Genomic DNA, 20,413 nt, shown 5'->3' with positions numbered 1-20,413 from the left:
GTGACATTTATCTTCTCCTCGCTCGGCACCAGCTACTGCACGGTAGGCGGCGGCGGCGTGGCGGACACACACAAGGCCGAGAAACTTGACCCCGCAGCCGACGGGGTTTACCGGCGGTGCCACAGCCGGCGGACGCGCGGAGGCAGAGGCGCCATGGATGATTAATATTTCTGTGCATGTTCCTTCCTCTGTCCGTGCTAAAACTAGAAAAGATATTGGATTCTTGATGGATTGGATGTAGATGCAGCTCATGGATTTCACTTTTCAGGCAGAGCATGATGTCTAAATTCAAAAGCAGTTGCTTCCTCGTCTTTGCTTACATAATAGTTACATATGATTTAATCGATTTGGTTAATCTCTTGTTCCTCAGACCTCAGTTCTGCAGTTTGCTTGTATTTGTTCGATTTCAGCTGATGTCAAATGACTAATCATCTATGAATTTTTGGTTTGATGTTGTATGCTATCTGTTCGATTTCTGCTGATGTTGAATGCATAATCTTCTATGATTTTGTGGTTTGATGATGTGTGCCGTTGTTGATCTGTTTTAGACGATCTGGGCTGTTGTGCGTACTAGTCGTTGCTTTGCGAATTGCCACCCCATGGCGAGAGCATGGCATGATTGGCCACAGGCCGCCCCATGGACGGCTCGCGGGTCAGTGGGCCAAGCATGTTTTGTGGGTCGGTGTGACCCACGACCCGCAAATCACCGGCTTGGGTATTGTGGGTTAGACCTTGGGTCGACCCAGCCCGACCCACGTGCATCCCTACACTAACCCACTAGGTCCTTGGGCCTACATAATGCTTCCCACTTGATCATATGATATTTTCTTTTGTTTTCCAATCCTTCCTAAAAAAATCTACCTCTCAAAGTATCCATCTGATGATGTGTTGTCTTTGGAAGGAGATAGAATCTCATCATATACATTGGTACACTGCTTAAACAGGAATTCATAAGGATTGTTCTCCCCCCATACGACAAATGGCCACTTTTCCATGTTGCTAGCCTTTTTTCAATCTTGTTTGTCGGGGTACTTAAATCAGCCACAGTCAGTTTTCCTTCACTGATGGGAACCCCCAAATATTTGATTGGTAAGCTCCCAACCTAACAATAAAAAAGATCTGCCACCCTCTTTGTTTCAATTTCATCTGACCCACCACTATCACCTCACTCTTTTGATAGTTGATCCTCATTCCTGACATAGCCTCATAGCAGTACAACAAGAGTTTCACTCTTAGAATATTAGAATTTGAATTTGCCATAAACAATTGTGTCATCCCCTTGTACCAAGTGTGGAACCAGCCCCTCCTGGTGCCCACTTTCCTCTGCCAACTCAAACATCTCAGCTAGAGCATCAGCAACCAAATTGAAAAGCAACGGTGACAAAGGGTCACACTGCCTCAAACCTTTATGTGTCTTGAAAAAACCCTACCTTGCCATTTATATTGATTGCCACACTACCATTTGTAACTGCTTACTTGACCCATCCAATCCATTTTTCATCAAACCCTTCTTTTCCATTACCTCAAAGAGAAAACCCCATTGCATTACCTCAAAGAAAAAACCCCATTGCACCTTATCATATGCCTTCTCAAATTCTAGTTTAAGGATGATCCACTCTGATTCTTACTATTTAGCTCATGCAACACTTCATGTAAAATAACTACCCCATCCAATATGAATCTCCCTGGAATGTATAAATGTTCTTGTTGCCCATCATTTGATACATCTATCTACCTCATGATTCAAGTAGTATTCTAAATTTTCCTTGTTTTTGATTACAAATGCACACCAAAATTAGCCTTGGTCATATAATCAATTATCCATGCATGTATTGTGTGATAGATTTTGCATGAAACATGCCAATAGATTTTCAGTTTTGTTGTCTGATTACTGTTACTTATCAACATCATTGATTTTGTTCATACGTAGTGTTATTGTTGATGCACGATTGATTACTACCATGGAGAGTAGAGTATGATTGATCTTAATAGTTGCATTAATAAACTCTTGTACTGAGACGAGCTCCGGTCTGTTGAGCATGCGTCGCATTCCCATGAACTATCTCGTCATTGTTGATGCTACACTTTCAACACAACATTGTCGCTAGTGATGAGACAGTTGGTAGTAGCAAACTCCATCCAACCACTGTAAAATTTACAGGTGCATAGTTAAACAACCATTGCTTCCCCTATGTCCTTGATGCGGAGCTAACACATCATCATTCAACTTCAGGTGAAGAAGAACTCCCATGCAGCATCGCCATTTGGGCACAATGAACTGATTTTCGATGGCATTGTTGTAGGTGAGAGGCTTCATGAATAAAACAAGATTCTGGACTGGAGCGGGGCATGGATTAGCGGGTACCTGAAGCTGAAGGGCATGGTCGTCGGCGGCGATGGGACGAGGGAAATAGTTAGACCAACAAGGCAGGGAGACGGTCGAACTTGGGGGCGGCGCATGTCAACCACATATCGCGCATAACATTGACCTGTTGTATCTATTGTGCCTGCGATGGTTACTTTACTGTTTGTTTTCCTAGCTTTCTCCCTTACAAGTGGGTGTGACGGTGGGGGTTTTATACTGTCTCTGCCGCCTCCTCCGTCCAGATGGTTAATTATTATTTTTTACTGATATTTTCCTTACAGAGTTAACATAAGCTAAAAAACGAAAAGAAATATCAGTAACAAACTGTGCAAGTGGACCCTAGCTAGCTGTAACTAACTAGCCCAACTAAAACGTAAGCCGACAAGAAAGAAACATGTAAGAACATATTAATCACTGTAATTACCAAGACGAAAGGAGAAAAGGATTAACGAAGTGGAGGCAGCGGCATGGGGGAAAATATTTTGATCCCTCCAGGGATGTTCTCTCGATACTTGCTCAAATGGTGATCAAAAAATTTAATTTTTTTTTGGAAAGATGTATTAATATGTGATATATCACTCCACAAACATGAAAGTTCAAATTAGATTAACTTCTACATCTCGCAACAAAAAAACAAATTAAACTACAACTAGTTAATGTATATGCACAGTTAAATTTGTTTTTTCGTTGCGAGATGTAGAAGTTGAATTTGAACTTGCATGTTTGTGGAGTGATATATCACATGTTAATGCATCTTCTCAATTTTTTTCATGACCATTTAGATAACATGCAAACAACGAGGGAACATCCCCTCGAGAGATCAAAATCCACTCCCGACAGCGTGGCGTGTAGATAAAATTATAAACCCCACCTGCTGGGAGAGGAGAGGGACACGTTAATTCGAATTTCAAATCCAACATTTCCACCATTTCCTCTTTCTCCCGACGAGATCGAATCGAGAGGAGAGGCACGCCTGCACCGTCCCGTACTCCGGCCACCTCCCAGCTTCGGTTCACTGCTCTACTACTTCCCCCAAGGCCACATCGACCAATGCGCCGGACCAATTTGCTGTGGATCCCGCGCGGCTGCTCCACTACCTCCCGGAGCGCATCCACCCCGTGCCCTGCACCATCACCGACACCGAGAGCGACGAGACGTACGCCACCATCACCCTCCTTCCAGGTGCCAGGTCCCGCCCACAACAAGCCGGAGTTCTTCCGCTTCTTCAAGAAGCAGCTATCGTCGACCGACGTCACAAGCAACGCCCTCGTCCTTCCGCCGCTCGACATCACCGCCTACCAGACGACCACCCGACTCGTCGACCTACCAGATGAATTTAGTGATTTACTTACTTCGCACATATCATGTCCGTATATCTGTTCACGAAAAATCTGCGCTCGATCGATATTGCTGGGTCTGTGTTGGCGCGAACTAAGTAGACGAACACAACGGTCTGGGAGATTTGCTTAGCTCCAGTACAGGTCCAAAATATTGATGAGATGTAGGCGTGCCAGTCAGTTTGATCCTACAACTGACAAGATAGATAAATATGTTGATCATTAAAGAGCCGATCGGCTGACAAGCCGATGGAGTGATACCAGCCGATGTCGATAGAGTTTTGAACAATCAGCTATATATCCAATGTATATTCTCATACTTGAATAAATAATAATATAAAGACAATCGACTGATGATAATGTAATGAAACAATAATATAAGCCAGTAGAAACCAATCGGCTAATAATGATATGATAGAATAAGTGTTGATCCGAAGGTTAAAGCATACATCGGATGGAAGTCTGATGTCGTTAAATCCAAATGATTAAATAAACAGTGAAACCTTTGTTGCAATCGGCTAAAACCAACTTGTATGTAATCGTTATAAGCCGATGCAACGCCCAGATAACTCATCGGCTGAAACCCCGATAAAACCCTTATTGGCAATCAAGAAGCAAGCTAAAGATTATGGTTCTAAGCACGACTTAGTAGATCAAATTTAACTGATGCAACACTAAGTATGAAAAGAAACATAATATCTAGATAATCAAGTATTTGACAGATTTCAACGTGGTGGATACCTTAGCTAATCTAATCTAGCAAGATAATTTAGCTGATACCAACATAAACCCTAAAACGAATCTCAGCCGATATGATTAAATTAATATGTTAAATTAGATTAACTAAGACATATGATAACCAACGACTGTAGAAGATAGATTATAACATCTAAAGCGACGCCCTAATCTGCCAACGCAAACCGCGGAGACAAGTCATACCTCTTGTCAGAAAATCGAAACCGATGGCCTAACTCGAAGCAAGAACTCGTCGGAAAAGTAGAAAGGTAAAAAGGTGGCGATGTGCCGAAGTTATATTGATTGAGAGATAAATTACAGGGACCCTGGCTATACATATTTATACCCATGGATAGATACTACTCTCTTCGTCCTAAAATATTAGCATTTTTAGACCCTGACACGGTTTCCGAGATACTACTTTGACTAACAATATCTATAAAAGTAAGATGTTTTAAATAAAAAGAGTTGCATATTATGATATTTGTTTAATGATAAATCTAGTAGGATCAATTTTACGTAATTGATAGTAGGATCAATTTTACGTAATTGATCTTTTTTTTTTTGCTATTAATGGTCAAAATAAAAAATGTTTAACTTGTCACTATACTAAAAATGCTTATATTTTGGGACGAAGGGAGTAGTCCTTATTGGACACGATACAAACTTTTCTAAAGATAAAAGGAAAAACATAAAGTCCTTATCGAACATTAAACACACTTTCCTAAAGATAAAAAGAAACTAATAGATTCTTCCTAATTAATAGATAAACCGCCATGCCGCATCCTCCTTAAAATCGGTCTCTTCTGGATATGCTTCCTTTAATTGATTAATTTTCTTAACCGAACCCATCAAGAATCTGACTACTGGCAACTAATAATGCCTATCAGCCGGTTCCAGGGCTCTGAAGCCGATACTGACTCTAGGCCGATGATGATTTTGGGGCTTACCAAATTTTGACATTAACAACATCATGAAATATACCGTATTCGTATATTTCATGACTCCTAGGATAGACGGTATGTCTTATCCGTAATCCTGACAGCCTTCTTATTGTGTTGGCTTATGTGGTGTGGGCTACCTTAGCTTTCGGTCTCGCTTAGTTCACCTAGACTGCGGAATTACTTCACCCTTTTAAACAATGGAAGAAAACCATGCATTGAAATTATTGATCTGCGTGGTGTTCTGTGTCATGTGGAATGACTGACAAAAAAAAATCCTATGCTCTATGGGAAGCGTGATCCATCTTATTACAACGCATTGCCAAAGATGCATTCTCCTTGTCCTCATCTTAATAGTTTGCATAATTGTCAATTTTTTCATTGTCGACGAAAATAATATCCAACCTTTTGCAAATCTTATTAACTGTAGTGCGGATTTCAGCCTTAAGCTCAAGGAGAGCGCCACATATAGTATGACAAGTCAAGTGGCGGCGGCGGCACTTGACATATGTGGCGTTCTCCTTGAGCTTAAGGCAGGTGGCGGCGGCAGCGCTGGGTGGAGAAGTCAGGCGGCGGCGTAGGAGGACTGGAAGAAGAGAAGTCTCGATGAAAAAATTGGTTGACACGACGCCGACGGAGTCACGGACTGAACTCCTGAATAGATTGATGGATAAGGTGGACGTGGATGGGCTGAATCTTTACACGATGAAAATGCTCGTGTCAAATGGGCCAAATTGAGTGGTTATATGGGCTGTGAAATTTGGATTATCCGCCAAAATGTTTATCGGATAATCCGCTTAAAATAGCGGATAATCCGTATCCGCCGAATGTAACCGATACCATATCCGTATCCGCATCCGCATGTAACTATCCGCATCTGCATCCGCATCCGGCCGGATATCTAAAAACCCTTACCATATCCTCACTTCGGATGGATTTGGAGCGGAGCGGATAATATCCGCTCCGTTTTCACCCTAGTCAATCAGTTGTCGCTATTGTCTACCAGGCTAGATCACTTTACTGTTGATTTGCTACTTAGCTCCTAGCAATATAAATCGGCATGCTGCCCAGTGAAATTCAGAAACTGAGGAAGGCAACAATAGCTTATACCTTATAGCCTAGGTTTCTGAGATGTTTGATTAGGTAAACTCATTATATTCCCTAGTTCAAATCATTGCGCAGGTTGTCAAAAGTCACTGCCGAGCTAAGCTTCGACATAGTGGTCACGAGTCTAAAAAGAGTTCAGAATTCAGGTATCGAGTCTGAATTTTCAGAAAGTTCATGTTTGAGATGATTTGTTCTATTTCACTGGATTTTTAGCAAAGATAAGTCATTTTCCAGCAGTAATGCACAATGGATCAAACAATAATTTCACCAATGTAAAATGTCAGTCGGAACCACCAGTAGCATCCATTCAGACAGAGGCTTGTAACTGCGTCTGTGTCTGAAGCTGATGCCCAGTTAAACGTATTGTCAAACAGCTTCACTCAATCTCAACCGGAAACAACAAGTTTCAGATTGCTGTCCTTGCAACGGTTTTTTGTAACAACGGAACAGAGATTATTGGTCTCAACTCTGAACCTAGTCCTTGAGCAGTGACTGTCCCAAGTCCCAAACCATCTGCTAAACTACAGCATTAGCCAAGGCTTTACGCAATTTGGAATTGAACCATTAGCTGATCTATGATCATCAGAATTGTCGGCGTCCAAAAACCTGACAGGATTTGACTGCATTCTATGAATTTTAAGTTCAGTGCAAGAAGCAGCCTTGAGATATTAGTCGTAACTAACAGATAAAATTGTCGTTATGTCATCTCGATCTGAACTGTTCGTGTTCTTCAGATATCAGATTGCAGATACACCATTTTCCAATTCCGTCAGATTTAGAATGGACATTCAACACTGCAAACTTGTTCCCCGAATTTTGAAACTATTCAGAATAACCTTCAAACTAAATTCAGACCAAAGCTGATATAGCTGATTCATGACGGACCCAATCTCACAAAGTCACGAGTGACAGAACTAATCTCGACTTGAGCTAGTCACAAGCAGGTGTACTTGGCCTCAGATGTTATCAGGAAACAGCGCCTCTAGCCGTTGCCTCATCGTTGGAACTTGCTCATCTCCATTGTCGACGGAAACAGAACTAGAGGCGGTATCATCAATCTCACAATTCTTGAGCCTCTTCGGAGGAGTAGAAGGAGAAATATCAACTTCCTCAACAGGTCGAACTTGCCAAAAGTTGGCACTCATGTCCATCTCCGAGTTTCCATCCCATACAATCCGAAGATGTGCACAACGAGCAGAGCAGAATCCATATCAATGCAACTATTTAGTAGGAGTAATAATCAATCACACGGTACTACGGTAGTGATCAATCTTGCATGAACAAATCAACAAAACAGTAATACTAGGCATGCAAGAACGAAATCGATGATGATGCTGTGCTGATGAGGGACTAAAAAAATCAAACAAACAAAATGAAAATTCATTGGCATGGATGTCAGGAAGCTGTCAAGAGTGGATTACCTCGAGATTTCGCCACAGCTGTCCGGTGGTAATGGCGGTGACCTTGCCCCGTGGCCCGACGATGGGCGGCGCGCCGTCCTCGACGGCCCACACAAACTCCACCTCCGCCAGCGAGGTGAGTCTGGCGCGGAGCCCCTCGTCCACCGCCTCGCGTGGCACGACGAACTCGTCGCCGTCCTGCCGCGACCGGTACGCCACCCTGAACCGCTCGCCGGCCGCCGCTTGACCCGCCGCGGCTAGTACCGCCTCCTGCACGGCCGCCTGGGGCGGGGTCGGAGACCTGGACCGGCGCATCGTATTCCTGAGTGGCCTCTCGAGCGTGCGCTGGCGCCGCACCCCGACGTACAGCTCGCCGTCGTCGCGGCGACGCATGAAGATGACGCTGTCTCCGTCGACGAAGTCCATGTCGTCCCGAAATTTCTTCCAGACCTTGGCGAGCGTGACTCTCTTGCCCTTTCTGCCGTAGTCGAACGTCATCGGAGATCCTTGAAGGTCCTTGACGAGGAGGGGCTGGACCGCTTTGGCGTCGACCAGCGGCGGGAAGACGCCCTTGGCGTCAGCCATGGGGGCGGAGAAGCGGATGCGGAAGTCGAAGTCGGAAATCATCAGCGTCTTGACGAAATAACGAAACTGCTGGCCACCGGCGGCGGCGGCGGGTGCGGGAGCGGGAGCGGGGGCCAGGTGCGGGACGTCGTTGTCGGCGACCGGGTCGAGGGTGATGTCGGCGTAGGCCTCATTGGTGAGGGCGTCGGCGCGGAGGCGGACGCCGGCCACCGTACAGAGGAAGACGCGGGGGCCGGGGACGGCGAGCTGCTCCAGGAGAGGGACGGGGAACTGGCAAAACTGAGCGGCGTGGCCGTCGACGAAGTAGAAGACCACCGAGCCGACGGCGGGGAGGCGACCGGAGTTCGGGGCGGCGCATGCGAGCCACATGGCACGGTCTACGATCCCGTCGCCGTCGTCGGCGAGCGGCGGCGGCGGCAGCGCCGCCATTGTCGCCGGGAGAGAGGTCGAGGGGTTTTGGTTGGAGCGAGGTGAGGTGACGGTTACTGTTTCCTATATCAAGTGGGTATTTGTATCGGGACGCTGATATGACGATATTTTCAATTTTTCGGTCCAATATTTTAAACAAAATTTAGTCACATTTGAACAAATATTGTCAAAATTCACGAAAAATTTAAGATCATTAAAATTTTCTGCCGAAATAAATTTCGTATCGTGGGTCCGATATTTTGAAATTTTGAACCTGGCATCCTCCGTCCAGAACATGTAGACGATTAATTATTTTTTTTACTGATATTTTTCCTTGCAGAGAGGTAACCCAAGCAAAAAAAAAGAAAAAGAAAAGAAAAGAAATAACAGTAACAAACCGTGCAAGTGGACGCTGGCTAGCTGTAAGCCTATAACTAACTGGTCATTTAAAACGTAGCCGACAAGAAAGAAACATGTAATAACGGATTAATCACTGTAATTAGCAAGACGAAAGGAGAAGGATTAACGAAGTGGAGGTGGCGGCGTGGCGTGTATATAAACCCCTTCTGCTGGCGTCAATTCGAATTTCGAATCCAACACATTTCCACCACTTCCACTTCCTCCCGAGGAGGAGATCGAACAATGGCGCAGCCGCCTGACGCCGCCGCCGCCGCCGTCCCGCCGCCGGTAGTCATCGACCGGGATGTCTGGCACGCCTGCGCCGTCCCGTACTCCGGCGTCCTCCCCGGCGTCGGCACACTGGTCTACTACATCCCCCATGGCCACATCGAACAGTGCGCCGAGGATCCCGCGCTGCTGCTCTCCCGCCTCCCGGACCCCATCCACCCCGTGCCCTGCACCGTCGCCGACCTCGTCCTCGACGTCGACGCCGAGAGCGGCGAGGCGTACGCCACCATCTCCCTCCTTCCAGGCAGCCACGACGACACGACCGCGCGGCGCCAGGTCCCCGCCCACGGCGAGCCGGGGTTCCGCTTCTTCGAGAAGCAGCTATCGCCGGCCGACGTCACCAGCAACGCCCTCGTCCTCCCCGCCGGCGCCGAGCACGTCCTTCCGCCGCTCGACATCGCCGCCTACCAGACCGCCCGGCTCTTCGACGTGAGGGACCTGCGAGGCAAGCGCTTCGAGTTCGTGCACATCTGGGACAAGAAGCGCTGCCGCTACATGCTCGGCGACCTCGGCGTCAACGACAACGAAGGCTGGAGAGGGTTCGTCAAAGCCAAGCGCCTCGCCACCAGGGACACCGTGGTCTTCATGCGCCGCGGCGGCGGCGACGGCGACGGCGAGCTGCTTGTCGGGGTGCGGCGCGCGTCCCGCGCGCGCGGCGGCCACCACCCGAGGCCCGGGGTCGAAGACAACAAGGTGGTGTCCGAGGTGTGGCTGGCGATGCAGGGCGTGACGCCGTTCGAGGTGACCTACTACCCACGGGAGGGCACATTCGAGTTCGTGGTGTCGCGCGACGAGTACATCGGCTTCTCCTTCTCGCCGTTCTACCCTTTCGTTCCCGGGACGACGGTGCACTTGCGGATGAACCCGCTGCAGATCGCCCAATCGATTTCGGGCACCGTCAGGACCTTCGACCATCTACGCCCATGGCGCATGCTCGAGGTATTAATTTCATCATCTCATCATCCCCTTCCTACCCAATCTGATTTGTTCATCGATCAATTCGATCGTTGCATGTTGAGATGATTGATCGATCGTTGATCTGAAATTGCTCGATCGGTGCATGTGTGCAGGTTGATTGGGATCAAGCGGCCTCGCCGATCTCCTACAGGATACACAGACAAGTTAATTCTTGGCAAGTCCTGCGTCAGCCTCAGCCAGCAGCAACTACTTCGGCTGTGCGAATTCGGGATGCCATTGTTGCCACCCCGCAAGTTCAGATAATGGCGCCGCCGAGGCCGCCGCCGCCGCCGACGACGACGGGAATGGTGCCGGTCATCGACCACGACATCTGGCTCGCCTGCGCCACGCCGTACTCCGGCCGCCTCCCCGTCGTCGGCTCGGCGGTCTACTACTTCCCCCAAGGCCACGCCGAGCAATGCCACACCTGCACGACGTGCCTGATCCCGGACAACCGCCATCGCTTACGCTGCACCGTCACCGGCATCGATTCGCTGTCGACGCCCAGTCCGATGATTCCTACGCCATGATTTCCCTCTTTCCGGGCGACTGCTACGTCACGCACCGCCCGCTTCCCGCCGCGCGCGACCCCGTCGGAGGCCAGCGGGAGTTCTGCTTCTTCGACAAGAAGCTGTCGCCGAGCGACGTCGCGGCGAACGGCGGCGGCAGCGGCGCCCTCTTCGTGATCCCCAAGCCCAGCGCCGCCGAGCACGTCCTTCCGCGGATCCCGGACCTCCGCGTGACGGACCTGCAAGGCGGCCGCTGGGAGTTCGGCCACACCTGGAGCGACGCCGACACGGACCGCCGCTCCTCCTCCCACACGCTCGCCGCCGGCTGGAGCGCGTTCGTCAAGGCCAAGCGCCTCTGCGTCGGGGACACCGTAATCTTCATGCGCCGCCGCCCCGGCGGCGAGCCGCTCGTCGGGGTGCGCCGCAAGCCGCACGGCGGCATGCCGGTCGGGATCCCCGACAAGCACGTGGCGGACGCCTGGCTCGACGCGTCGTCCGCCCAACCGTTCAGGGTGACCTCGGTTCGCGGCGGAGTTCGTGGTGCGCCGCGAGGAGGTGGAAGGCTCGCCGCCGCTCGCTCCGGGGACGAGGGTGCGCTTACTGATGAACCCCGACGACGCGCGCCGCCGCAGCCAGCCACCGGTGTACGGCACCGTCAGGGACGTCCATTCCCGGAGCGAGTGGCGCATGCTCGAGGTATAATTGCCTGACAAAATCAATTGATCTTCAGTTCTTTGATCACCATTTTCCAAGATTCGACATGCTGCTGGGTTGCTGTTTGATCGATCGATCGATCAATCTGATTGCATGTATATCTCGATCGATCTGCAGGTTGACTGGGATCGTGACTCCCGCTCGCTCCCACGATGAACAGACGAGTTAATTCTTGGCAAGTCCAACCCGTTCAGCTCGCTCTTCCACCACAGGGTTCTGATGAGGAGGCGGCAGCAGCAACCACATCGACTGCGCACGCCGGAGATGCCACCACGTCTGCTCCATCGTTGGCGCTGCAACTTCAGACAATGGCGTCCTCTTCTTCTTCATCCGCACCAATTATCCCGAGTCGTGGCTCCGCGTTTCGCATTGTAAATCCTCGAGATGGATCATAGGGCTAACAACTCAGCAAGCCATCAGTAGTCGTAGTGGTGGTTTCATGGTGCGGCCGATGCTTCAAATCACACTTCGAATTGCTGGTCGGTGGCCACAACCAAAATGGTTGTAGGCGAGGACCCTGAAGTAGTGAAATCACACATACATGTATGTGAAATTTTGATAAACTTCCCAAGGTATATTCACTGAACTTTTCCACGGCTACTGTCTCATTGACATTCATGTCTTTGCTTGCAATGAAGATTGAGAAACAAACTTGCATAGGCTAATTGATCCACTTATCGATGCCACAAGATTGGTTGCCAGTCACACTGACACAGTCACTCTATTGGGTCCAATTTGCATTACTGCAATTCATACTTGTTTATGGAGTTATGGTTAAGAGCATCTCTAGCAGGGTCCTAAACACAGCCCCTAAACCATTCATTCTTGTAAGATGTGTTATTTTTACGATCGAACCATTCATGGTTGTAGGATGTGTTATTTTTAAATTATATAATACATCACTAGGTTCACATAGCCTATTGTGGTGATATGGAGAAAAAAAATGACATGTTGGTGAGCAATTTTCATATTCATTGGTGAATTATGAATCTTAGTTGCATGTTGTTGTATATAGCATTATGCTCACACCGTATTTACATGTTTGAAAATTTTGATTTTGGATTTGAATTGTGGTGTGTGAAATTGTGAATTTAAGTGTGGTTAAATTATATGCATTAGAAATATTTATGTTTGAATTATTGTGGTATTAAACGTAGTACAAACATAGATTGTATGTTAAAATACAAGAAAAACATGAGTAAAGGTTAGGGAATACTGGGCTACTGTTAGAGTTGGAAGTATTTTTTGGGTCCTTGCTAAATGGGGCAACAGGCGAGGGGCCACGCTGGCCGCGGTGGCGGAGGGAGGCTGCGGTACGGGTACATCCTGTGGCGGTACGTGGTCCGCGAGATGAACATGTGGGTGCGGTGGTGTATGTTCGGCACGCGGTGGCGAGGCAGCGCCCGCGGCGGAGAAGGAAGGAAGGGTGCGGATTAACGTTGTTGCGGATGTGCGCGATTGTGTGGGTGACGATGGGTTGGTGGGCTAGCTGCGCCAGCGCGCCGGGCATTATATAGGCGGACGCTGTGTAGAGTGCGTCGCGCGGCGTTGTGGCACAGGCGCACAGTTTCGAGAAAAAACCGTGTCACTGCGTGTGGGTCCCACGGGTACACCTGATTTACGCTGCGTCGTTTTTGCGCTAAGTCATTTAGGCGTGGTCAATTTCTCGTTGAAGCCCAGGAATGTTTTCTGTCTTGTCTACAAATTGTACCATTTCCGGTGAAAGTTCTGCAATCCCACTCCAAAATCCGAAGAAATATTATATGTTCGGTTGGTTGGTAACCATGCACAATTAGAGCAAGGAGATACGGCTATGGAGAAGAGTAGGTAGTATTTGATTTAGCAGTTGCCATGAAACTATGTTGGAAGAAGCTAAATACATCGGCACATGACTTTGGAATGTTCCCCTAAAGTCATATATATTGCCACACATTTTTTAAACAAAACTCTATAGACAAAGCCACATTTATTTCTTCTTAAATAAAATCTCCATGCCACGCTCAACTCTAGTCGAAATTGTCGACTCTAAGTTCCTCCTTAGTGTCCATATTTTTTTCCCCATGAAATACGTATTTTTTTTTGGAATATGCAAAAAGATTGCGCACCTTTTAAGAGGAATAAAATTTACACGGTAGGCAAAACAAAAAAAATGAGGGGGAGGGGGGTTGGAAGAAAAGGAGGACTTAAACCTATTCTTGCGATTACAATGAGATGACCAAACGACCTAGCACGCTACGAAGAAAGCGTTGGCGACAGGGGATGGGCAAGATGCTAAAGGGCGGCCTCTTGTGACATGCCTACGACAACCTCGGACCAGGGCCGAGAACAGTTGTTGAACGCGCGGTTGTTCCGTTCCTTCCAAATAGACCACGCGCCAAGGGTCACGACCATGTTGAACCCACGACGACGCTCCCTCCAAACTTTGAGTCGGCAGGAGTAGTGCCACTCATGAAAGGAAACAGCATCAGAGGGAAAGCAATGTGGGAGGCCGAGACTCGAGAGGACGGTCCACCATAACTGGAGGGCCATGAAATACATATTGAAATCATCCTAGCAGTCGAGGTAACTCTATTGAGGGTAAAATTTATACTGTTGGCTATCAAACATTTTTGGAGTCTTTTTTTTTTGTCTAAACTAGACAAATCGGTTATTTGTTGTCTCAACTTTTAGAAACGCATGAACGACACACTAAATTATGGAGTATTCCACAATAATTTTGATTGCATTTTGTTGACATAGACCTAACTGGGTGGTATACTATTTACATCACCAAAAGATGCATAATATGACCTAGGCTAGTGAATATCACCACCGTATCAATGAAAACTGCCACATATTTTTGCCACACAACACAATGTTACACATCTTCAAAGATGAAAAACTAGCATGTATAAAAGGTGAGAAAACAGAGCAAAATTCACAGAAGATTCAGAACCGGCTTAAATGTGTCAGCTCAATGCATAGTACTATCAAGTTGCACAGGTACACGAAGTTCTCAATATCTAGAATTCCTCAATTGCTATAACAACTTGCCTACAGTTTGCAGGAAATTTACTCCAGAAATGCGATCTAAAATCTGCAATTCCTATGACAAACATACACGTAGTTCGTACGAAATTCAGCCAAAAGTCTCAAAAAGAGAATTTACATCAAGCATCACCACAATCCACATAGTACCTATGATCTCTCTGATGCAAAATCTCTGCGCTATTCATGGAACGGCATGACCCAGACAGGTGGGGCCATCGCCACCTTGGGCCCCGCATTGTGGACGGAGTAGAGCTTCTGGCGGCGCACGTCGCAGCACCGCACCGGCACGTCGTCGCCGGTGCGCACCCGCTCGTCGCGGGTGAAGTAGATGCAGTTGCCGGCGCACCACGGCAGGTGCCGCGCGTCGGCGACGAACGCCGTGCCGCGCCCGACGAACACCGCCCGCCCGCCCAAGTCCTTGGAGCGGCGCCAGAACCGCAGCTCGTCGTCCCACCGGAACGCGCACATGTACATCTTCTGCTTCCACCAGCGCCGTTCGGTCGCGACGAGCACCAGCGCGCCGCCGCCGGCGGAGGAGGATGCGGTGTCCACGGCGAGCCACCACCGCGCCCACCGGATGCTCTCCCTGCGTGGCGCGTCCGCGAACTTGTCGACCCGAGGGGGCGACGCTCTGCCGGGCGGCGGGATGGACACGCGCAGCACCATGCCGTCGTAGCACGCCGCGTAGAAGCTGCCCTTGTGGTGCACCACGCTCAGGAACTCGCGCCTGTACTCGTGCGGCTCCATGTACTCCCAGCCCACCTCGACGCGCGTCCACGACGCGTCCCCGGGACGCGCGATGGCGAGGCAACGGAAGTGGCGGTAGACGCAGAGCGCGACGCAGTCGTCGTCGGAGCTGGCGGGGCTGCACGAGAGCGTGACATCGGTGATGTAGGGCTCGGGGGGGCGCAACCCCTCTGCTGTCTTGAACACGCGCTGCAGTAACTCGGCGCCCGTCTCCTCCACGGGGAGGCCCGCACGAATGCGCGCCTTCTCGGACGGCGTCAGACGCAGGAGGAAGCGCTCCTCGGGCGCGGTGACCTGGATCTCGAAGAGGGAGAACTCGTCGGGGAGGCGGAACTCGAGGTGCGGGAGCAGCGGGTGGACGACGTGGATGGTGGCGGTGCCGGCGGCGCCGGCGACTCCCTCGGGGCCCTTCCTGACCATGACGAGCCAGCCACGGGTGCTCCCGACGCAGCGCGCGCCGCGGGCGTGGGGGAACGCGATGTCATGGCGGCGCCCGTCGGCGAGGCTGAGGAAGGCGCGGGAGGCCGGGTCGAGCGCCATCCCCTCCGGGAGCAGCAGCGCCGGCATGAGCCGCTGCGGCTCGGCGATCACCATGGGCCCGTCGCAGGGGAGCTCGAGCCATGGCTTGGAGAGGAAGGTGGCGCCGTCGAAGTCCGGGTTGCGGGGGAGGCGGCGGAAGACGTTGCGCAGGACGGGGCACGGCGGGAGCTCCCAGCCGGAGGGGGAGGGTACGGGGACGGGGACGCGGGAGCGGCCGTCGACGTCGACGTCGTCGTCGCGGGCGGACTCCTCCACCTCCACGTACAGATCGGCCGGCTCGGCCGCCATTGGAGATGGAGGTGAGCGGGGTTGGTGGAACGCGCGGCGCACGGGAGCAGGGAGGTTCTGGAAATGGAATGTTGTTGAGGGCGGCGCGTTCATTGCCTTATATAGAGATACTTTACTTGTAGTTCTAGGCGGGTAGGCTGTGTAACTGTGTACAGAGAGTGGTTCGTGTGGCTCCGCAGATATCGACTTGGTAGACACGAACACGCTGCGCATGTGTCTGGATATATGCTAGGCTTGATAGAATTTTCTTGCTTTGACTGTGTTCTTTACTCTGTTTTCCTCACTTCACCTCTTATATTTTTCGCCGCTTCTTAAATTGTTAAACGCTATATTTTTTTAATAAAACTGTTTTAAAAACCATATTATTATTATTCCATTTTTTTAAGTTTTTCACTACTACTTAAATACTTAATTAATTATACGTTAAACCATCGCCTCGTTTTGTGCAATGGGGTAGCGTTGCTAACTTCAATTGGCGAACACAAAGCAAGGCACTGCACTGCATTTAGTGAAGAGATTTTCTTTTAGAGAATGATATTTTTTATCCGGTCTCTATATTCAATCGAATATATGCAGCATTTTTTTAATAGGAACTTAGCCTATCGAACAAGGAACTAGCTCTCAAATAACCCAATCTGAAATTCACTTCTATGGAGATTTAAACTCAAGACCTTAATGTGCTACTCAAGTCACTGCAATTACTAGGCAACATGCCGTTTCACATTTGGTGAAGAGATGGCATTAGCATTACCTGGCAAGATTGTTTTGTAACCGCTGAAAAGAAAATCATTGTCATGAAGCTTATATGAATAGGTAAAATAAAAACCCAGTTGTTATGTGTGGGATACGGGAATGCATTACATTTTGTCGAGGCATATTGAGGCTCTGTTTAGTTTTCACCCAAAAATTTTACACCCTGTCATATTGAACGTTTGAACAAATGCATAAAATATTAAATATATGTTAAAAAATAACTAATCGCACAGATTACGACTAATTTACGAGACGAATCTTTTAAGCCTAATTGCTCCATGATTTGACAAGGTGGTGCTACGGTAAATATTTGCTAATGGCAGATTAATTAGACTTAATAGATTCATCTCGCACTTTACGTGCAAATTTTGTAATTTGTTTTGTTATTAATCTACGTTTAATACTTCAAATGTGTGTCCACGTATCCAATGTGACACGCCAAAACTTTTCACCATAGGACAAACAAAGCTATACTACATGCGGAGAACAACATTTTTTTAAAAAAAAAATCAGATATTCAGATTTTGAAGAAATCCCAAACACACTATACTGAGTACTCCAACTCAATACGGCATCTAAGTTAGATGTCGTGAGTTTGAAATTTGGTTGATCTTTCTCACCAGAGTAAAAGCAACCCTCATACGAGGGCAAACCAATTAAAAACTGTTATTTACCGGCCATTCATCTATCTATTATATATCTATTATATAGTAAAAGTCGATTAAACTTCCTATAATAAATTAGAAAATAATCATAGAAATTCTTAAAAAAAAAGTAAAACATGTAACCTTGATTTTCACTTAAAGTGGTGGACCTATTATTTTAGACCAATAAATTATTAGATCTATAAAGAAAATAGTCTCTCACTCCTAATATCCTGTTCACGTACGAGAGAAAATATTTACGTACAATTAATCCATCCGAACAAAAAAAAGCCAAAGATCTAAATAAAGAAGAAAAAAACACAAAAAATTACGTATGATGGGAAAAGAACTCACAGCCAAGATTAATTGTAAAAAACCACGAACCTGAACGACCAGCCAAGATTAATTCCAACTCACGGCTCAAGCACGTATATGTGCTATCTGCTCTCTCTTTTCTCTGTACGTTGTTGAGATCTAAAGCATAATAAAATCTAAACAACATTAAATTTATATATCTTCAGTTGAATATAGACTTTCATGGTTATACGTCAGTGTCCTCCTCATGGAGGGCTACATGCATGAGTGGATCTGCATGTATTAACTTTTGAAAAATATATGTTGATTTTCTGATTAGTTTGATTCTTTGTATTCCTGACAATTAAATAAATAATTTAAAACCATATGGACTGTTTTATCTATCTATATGTCTGTCTTCTATTATTCATGAAACTTCCTATAAACGCTATTAAGTCGTCATATGGGAGTCCTACAAACATCGCTAAACCACCACGTTGCACTTTAATAAACAGCTGAACCCACTATTTTCATTACTATTAGAACTGTTTTTTCCACCTCCCTTTCCTATCCCCATCGGCTTATATCCAGCAGTTACATATGTACGTAAGGAAAATTACCTACCCACTATTTGCCAAAGAAAAAAAAATCACCTACAAAGCGATCTATCCTTACCCCCCTTATTTTCTTCAGTTATTCACTATTTAAAACTTTATAAAACATATGATGTATCTATTCTATAAATAATATATATAGCATCGATATTACCTATATATTAATTACAAAAAAACTGCCACATGTAACCATATTCTTGATAATCACTTCATTTGTCACAAATCTCAGTATCAAGTCTAACAACAATTTTTTTACTATCAGTTATTTGAGAACATATAATGTTTTAGTTATATATCCCAAAAATTATGGAATTTTTTTTGTTTGTACTTTTAGTAGTATTATATCTATATGTAAGGTCTTATATTCAAATTCATTACATATTGGGAGGAAGAAAAAACAAAATTATAATACATTTATACTCTTAAGGCCGTCAGGATTTTTAACCTTTTTGTTGTGGCTAAAATATAGTGAATTTAAGGGTAACACTTTACCCATAATTGTAATACTAAATTCCTAATGCACGTTAGCTAAAAGAAAGTTACAAAGAGTGATTGTTTGGAGCATATAAATTCCTAATGTTTAATTATAAATTTTAGAGTAAAAATATTTAAATCATGACGGCAATCATGAAAAGTCCAAACTACAATAATAATCACGCTTGCCGAGTTATTTTTAGTTATGAAATTATATTCGTGGGGTATGTGAAGTCTCATGCACTATGCAAGAAACAATCCGAAATCAATTTAGGTTCCGCTAGACTTTTTTATTTGGAATATATATAGTGTCAAATGCACCAAGGCATCAGTTCATCAACAATAAGAAACTGCAACATAAAGAAAAAAAATAGCATGTGCATCTCAGCAACGAAATACAATAATTAGTTGTAAAATATCTAGCTAATTTTGCTATATACCAAAAAGAACTATCAAGTTCTATCGATTGTTGGCAAACAATAATATGGGCACAAGTACCATTAATTTACATAGTGAATTTAAACATTTTAATTGTATAAATAATTATTTTAATCACACTACTGCACAAATGATTGTTTGTGAGCATTCTTTTCACATGTGGCTCAAATGTGTAGCTTGCTATGTGGCGAGCCTTTTGCCTCAGACTCATGGGTCATCTTTGAAAATAACTTTTGCAATCCATTTACAAAGAACTATTTTAGTGAAGTGCTTAACCCGCAATGTAACGTATACAACTATTTTAGTTGAGCACTTAACCCGTAAGATAGTATTGAATAAATCTACTACTTTCGTTACAGAAAAACATAGCTTATTTTACAACATAATGATATTTTATTCTTTCCAAAATTTTATATTTCTCTTCATATGAGTCATATTAAACACACCAAGAGATGAAAGTCAATGATAAATCAACAAATTCAAATTCAGTAAATTCCTATCCTTTAAGTAGCTCCAAGGGTTTCTCCACAACCTACATGTATAAGCCTCTAAGGTGGTAATACAAATTAGTATCCTTTCTTATTATAATATGATTAAAAGTTATATTTTTCCATAATAAATTATTATTTTAAGATTCATGTTGACTAGACATTTTCTTTAAAATACCATAAGGTCTAACATATTACAGAGAAGCGCTATATAAGATATGTATATTTTATCAATTAAAAAGAGGGCTAACAGGATGGTAAAAGAATAAATTTACAAGCAATAAAAATTTCTCGAGACTTCTTAAGAAAAATGTAAACAATGAAAATTCAATTAAAAAAATACCTTACTTTAGTTTCA

General features: G+C 46.1%; 3 protein-coding genes across 3 annotated transcripts; 1 reads left to right on the top strand and 2 right to left on the bottom strand.

Annotated features, from left to right (window-relative positions):
- Positions 1-7,441: 7,441 nt before the first annotated feature.
- LOC127779309 (B3 domain-containing protein Os07g0183200) lies at positions 7,442-8,899 on the bottom strand. The gene is made up of 2 exons (XM_052306036.1): positions 7,915-8,899; positions 7,442-7,668 (listed from the first exon to the last, which is right to left on the bottom strand). Exons 1-2 carry the CDS (start codon positions 8,897-8,899, stop codon positions 7,442-7,444), a joined length of 1,212 nt encoding a protein of 403 aa, XP_052161996.1.
- A 621-nt stretch (positions 8,900-9,520) lies between these two features.
- On the top strand, positions 9,521-11,741 carry LOC127779308 (putative auxin response factor 20). The gene is made up of 3 exons (XM_052306035.1): positions 9,521-10,504; positions 10,636-10,998; positions 11,154-11,741. Exons 1-3 carry the CDS (start codon positions 9,521-9,523, stop codon positions 11,739-11,741), a joined length of 1,935 nt encoding a protein of 644 aa, XP_052161995.1.
- Positions 11,742-14,952: 3,211 nt separating this feature from the next.
- LOC127778429 (uncharacterized) lies at positions 14,953-16,443 on the bottom strand. Its single transcript, XM_052305030.1, has one exon. The coding sequence runs from the start codon at positions 16,441-16,443 to the stop codon at positions 14,953-14,955; it is 1,491 nt and encodes a 496-aa protein (XP_052160990.1).
- Between the last annotated feature and the right edge of the window lie 3,970 nt (positions 16,444-20,413).

This window comes from Oryza glaberrima, chromosome 7 (assembly GCF_000147395.1).
Source record: "Oryza glaberrima chromosome 7, OglaRS2, whole genome shotgun sequence".
NCBI classification, from domain to species: Eukaryota; Viridiplantae; Streptophyta; class Magnoliopsida; order Poales; family Poaceae; genus Oryza; species Oryza glaberrima.
This window is presented reverse-complemented; position numbering and strand designations above follow the sequence as displayed.

What these genes read in the sequence shown, in the direction of transcription:
- LOC127778429 (XM_052305030.1), bottom strand. Translation starts at nt 16,443, where the DNA reads ATGAACGCGCCGCCCTCAACAACATTCCATTTCCAGAACCTCCCTGCT.
- LOC127779308 (XM_052306035.1), top strand. Translation starts at nt 9,521, where the DNA reads ATGGCGCAGCCGCCTGACGCCGCCGCCGCCGCCGTCCCGCCGCCGGTA. An exon ending in GCCCATGGCGCATGCTCGAG is followed by an intron (nt 10,505 to 10,635) that starts GTATTAATTTCA and finishes GCATGTGTGCAG; the next exon opens with GTTGATTGGGATCAAGCGGC. An exon ending in GCCATCGCTTACGCTGCACC is followed by an intron (nt 10,999 to 11,153) that starts GTCACCGGCATC and finishes TTCGACAAGAAG; the next exon opens with CTGTCGCCGAGCGACGTCGC.
- LOC127779309 (XM_052306036.1), bottom strand. Translation starts at nt 8,899, where the DNA reads ATGGCGGCGCTGCCGCCGCCGCCGCTCGCCGACGACGGCGACGGGATC. An exon ending in CACCGGACAGCTGTGGCGAA is followed by an intron (nt 7,669 to 7,914) that starts ATCTCGAGGTAA and finishes CTCGTTGTGCAC; the next exon opens with ATCTTCGGATTGTATGGGAT.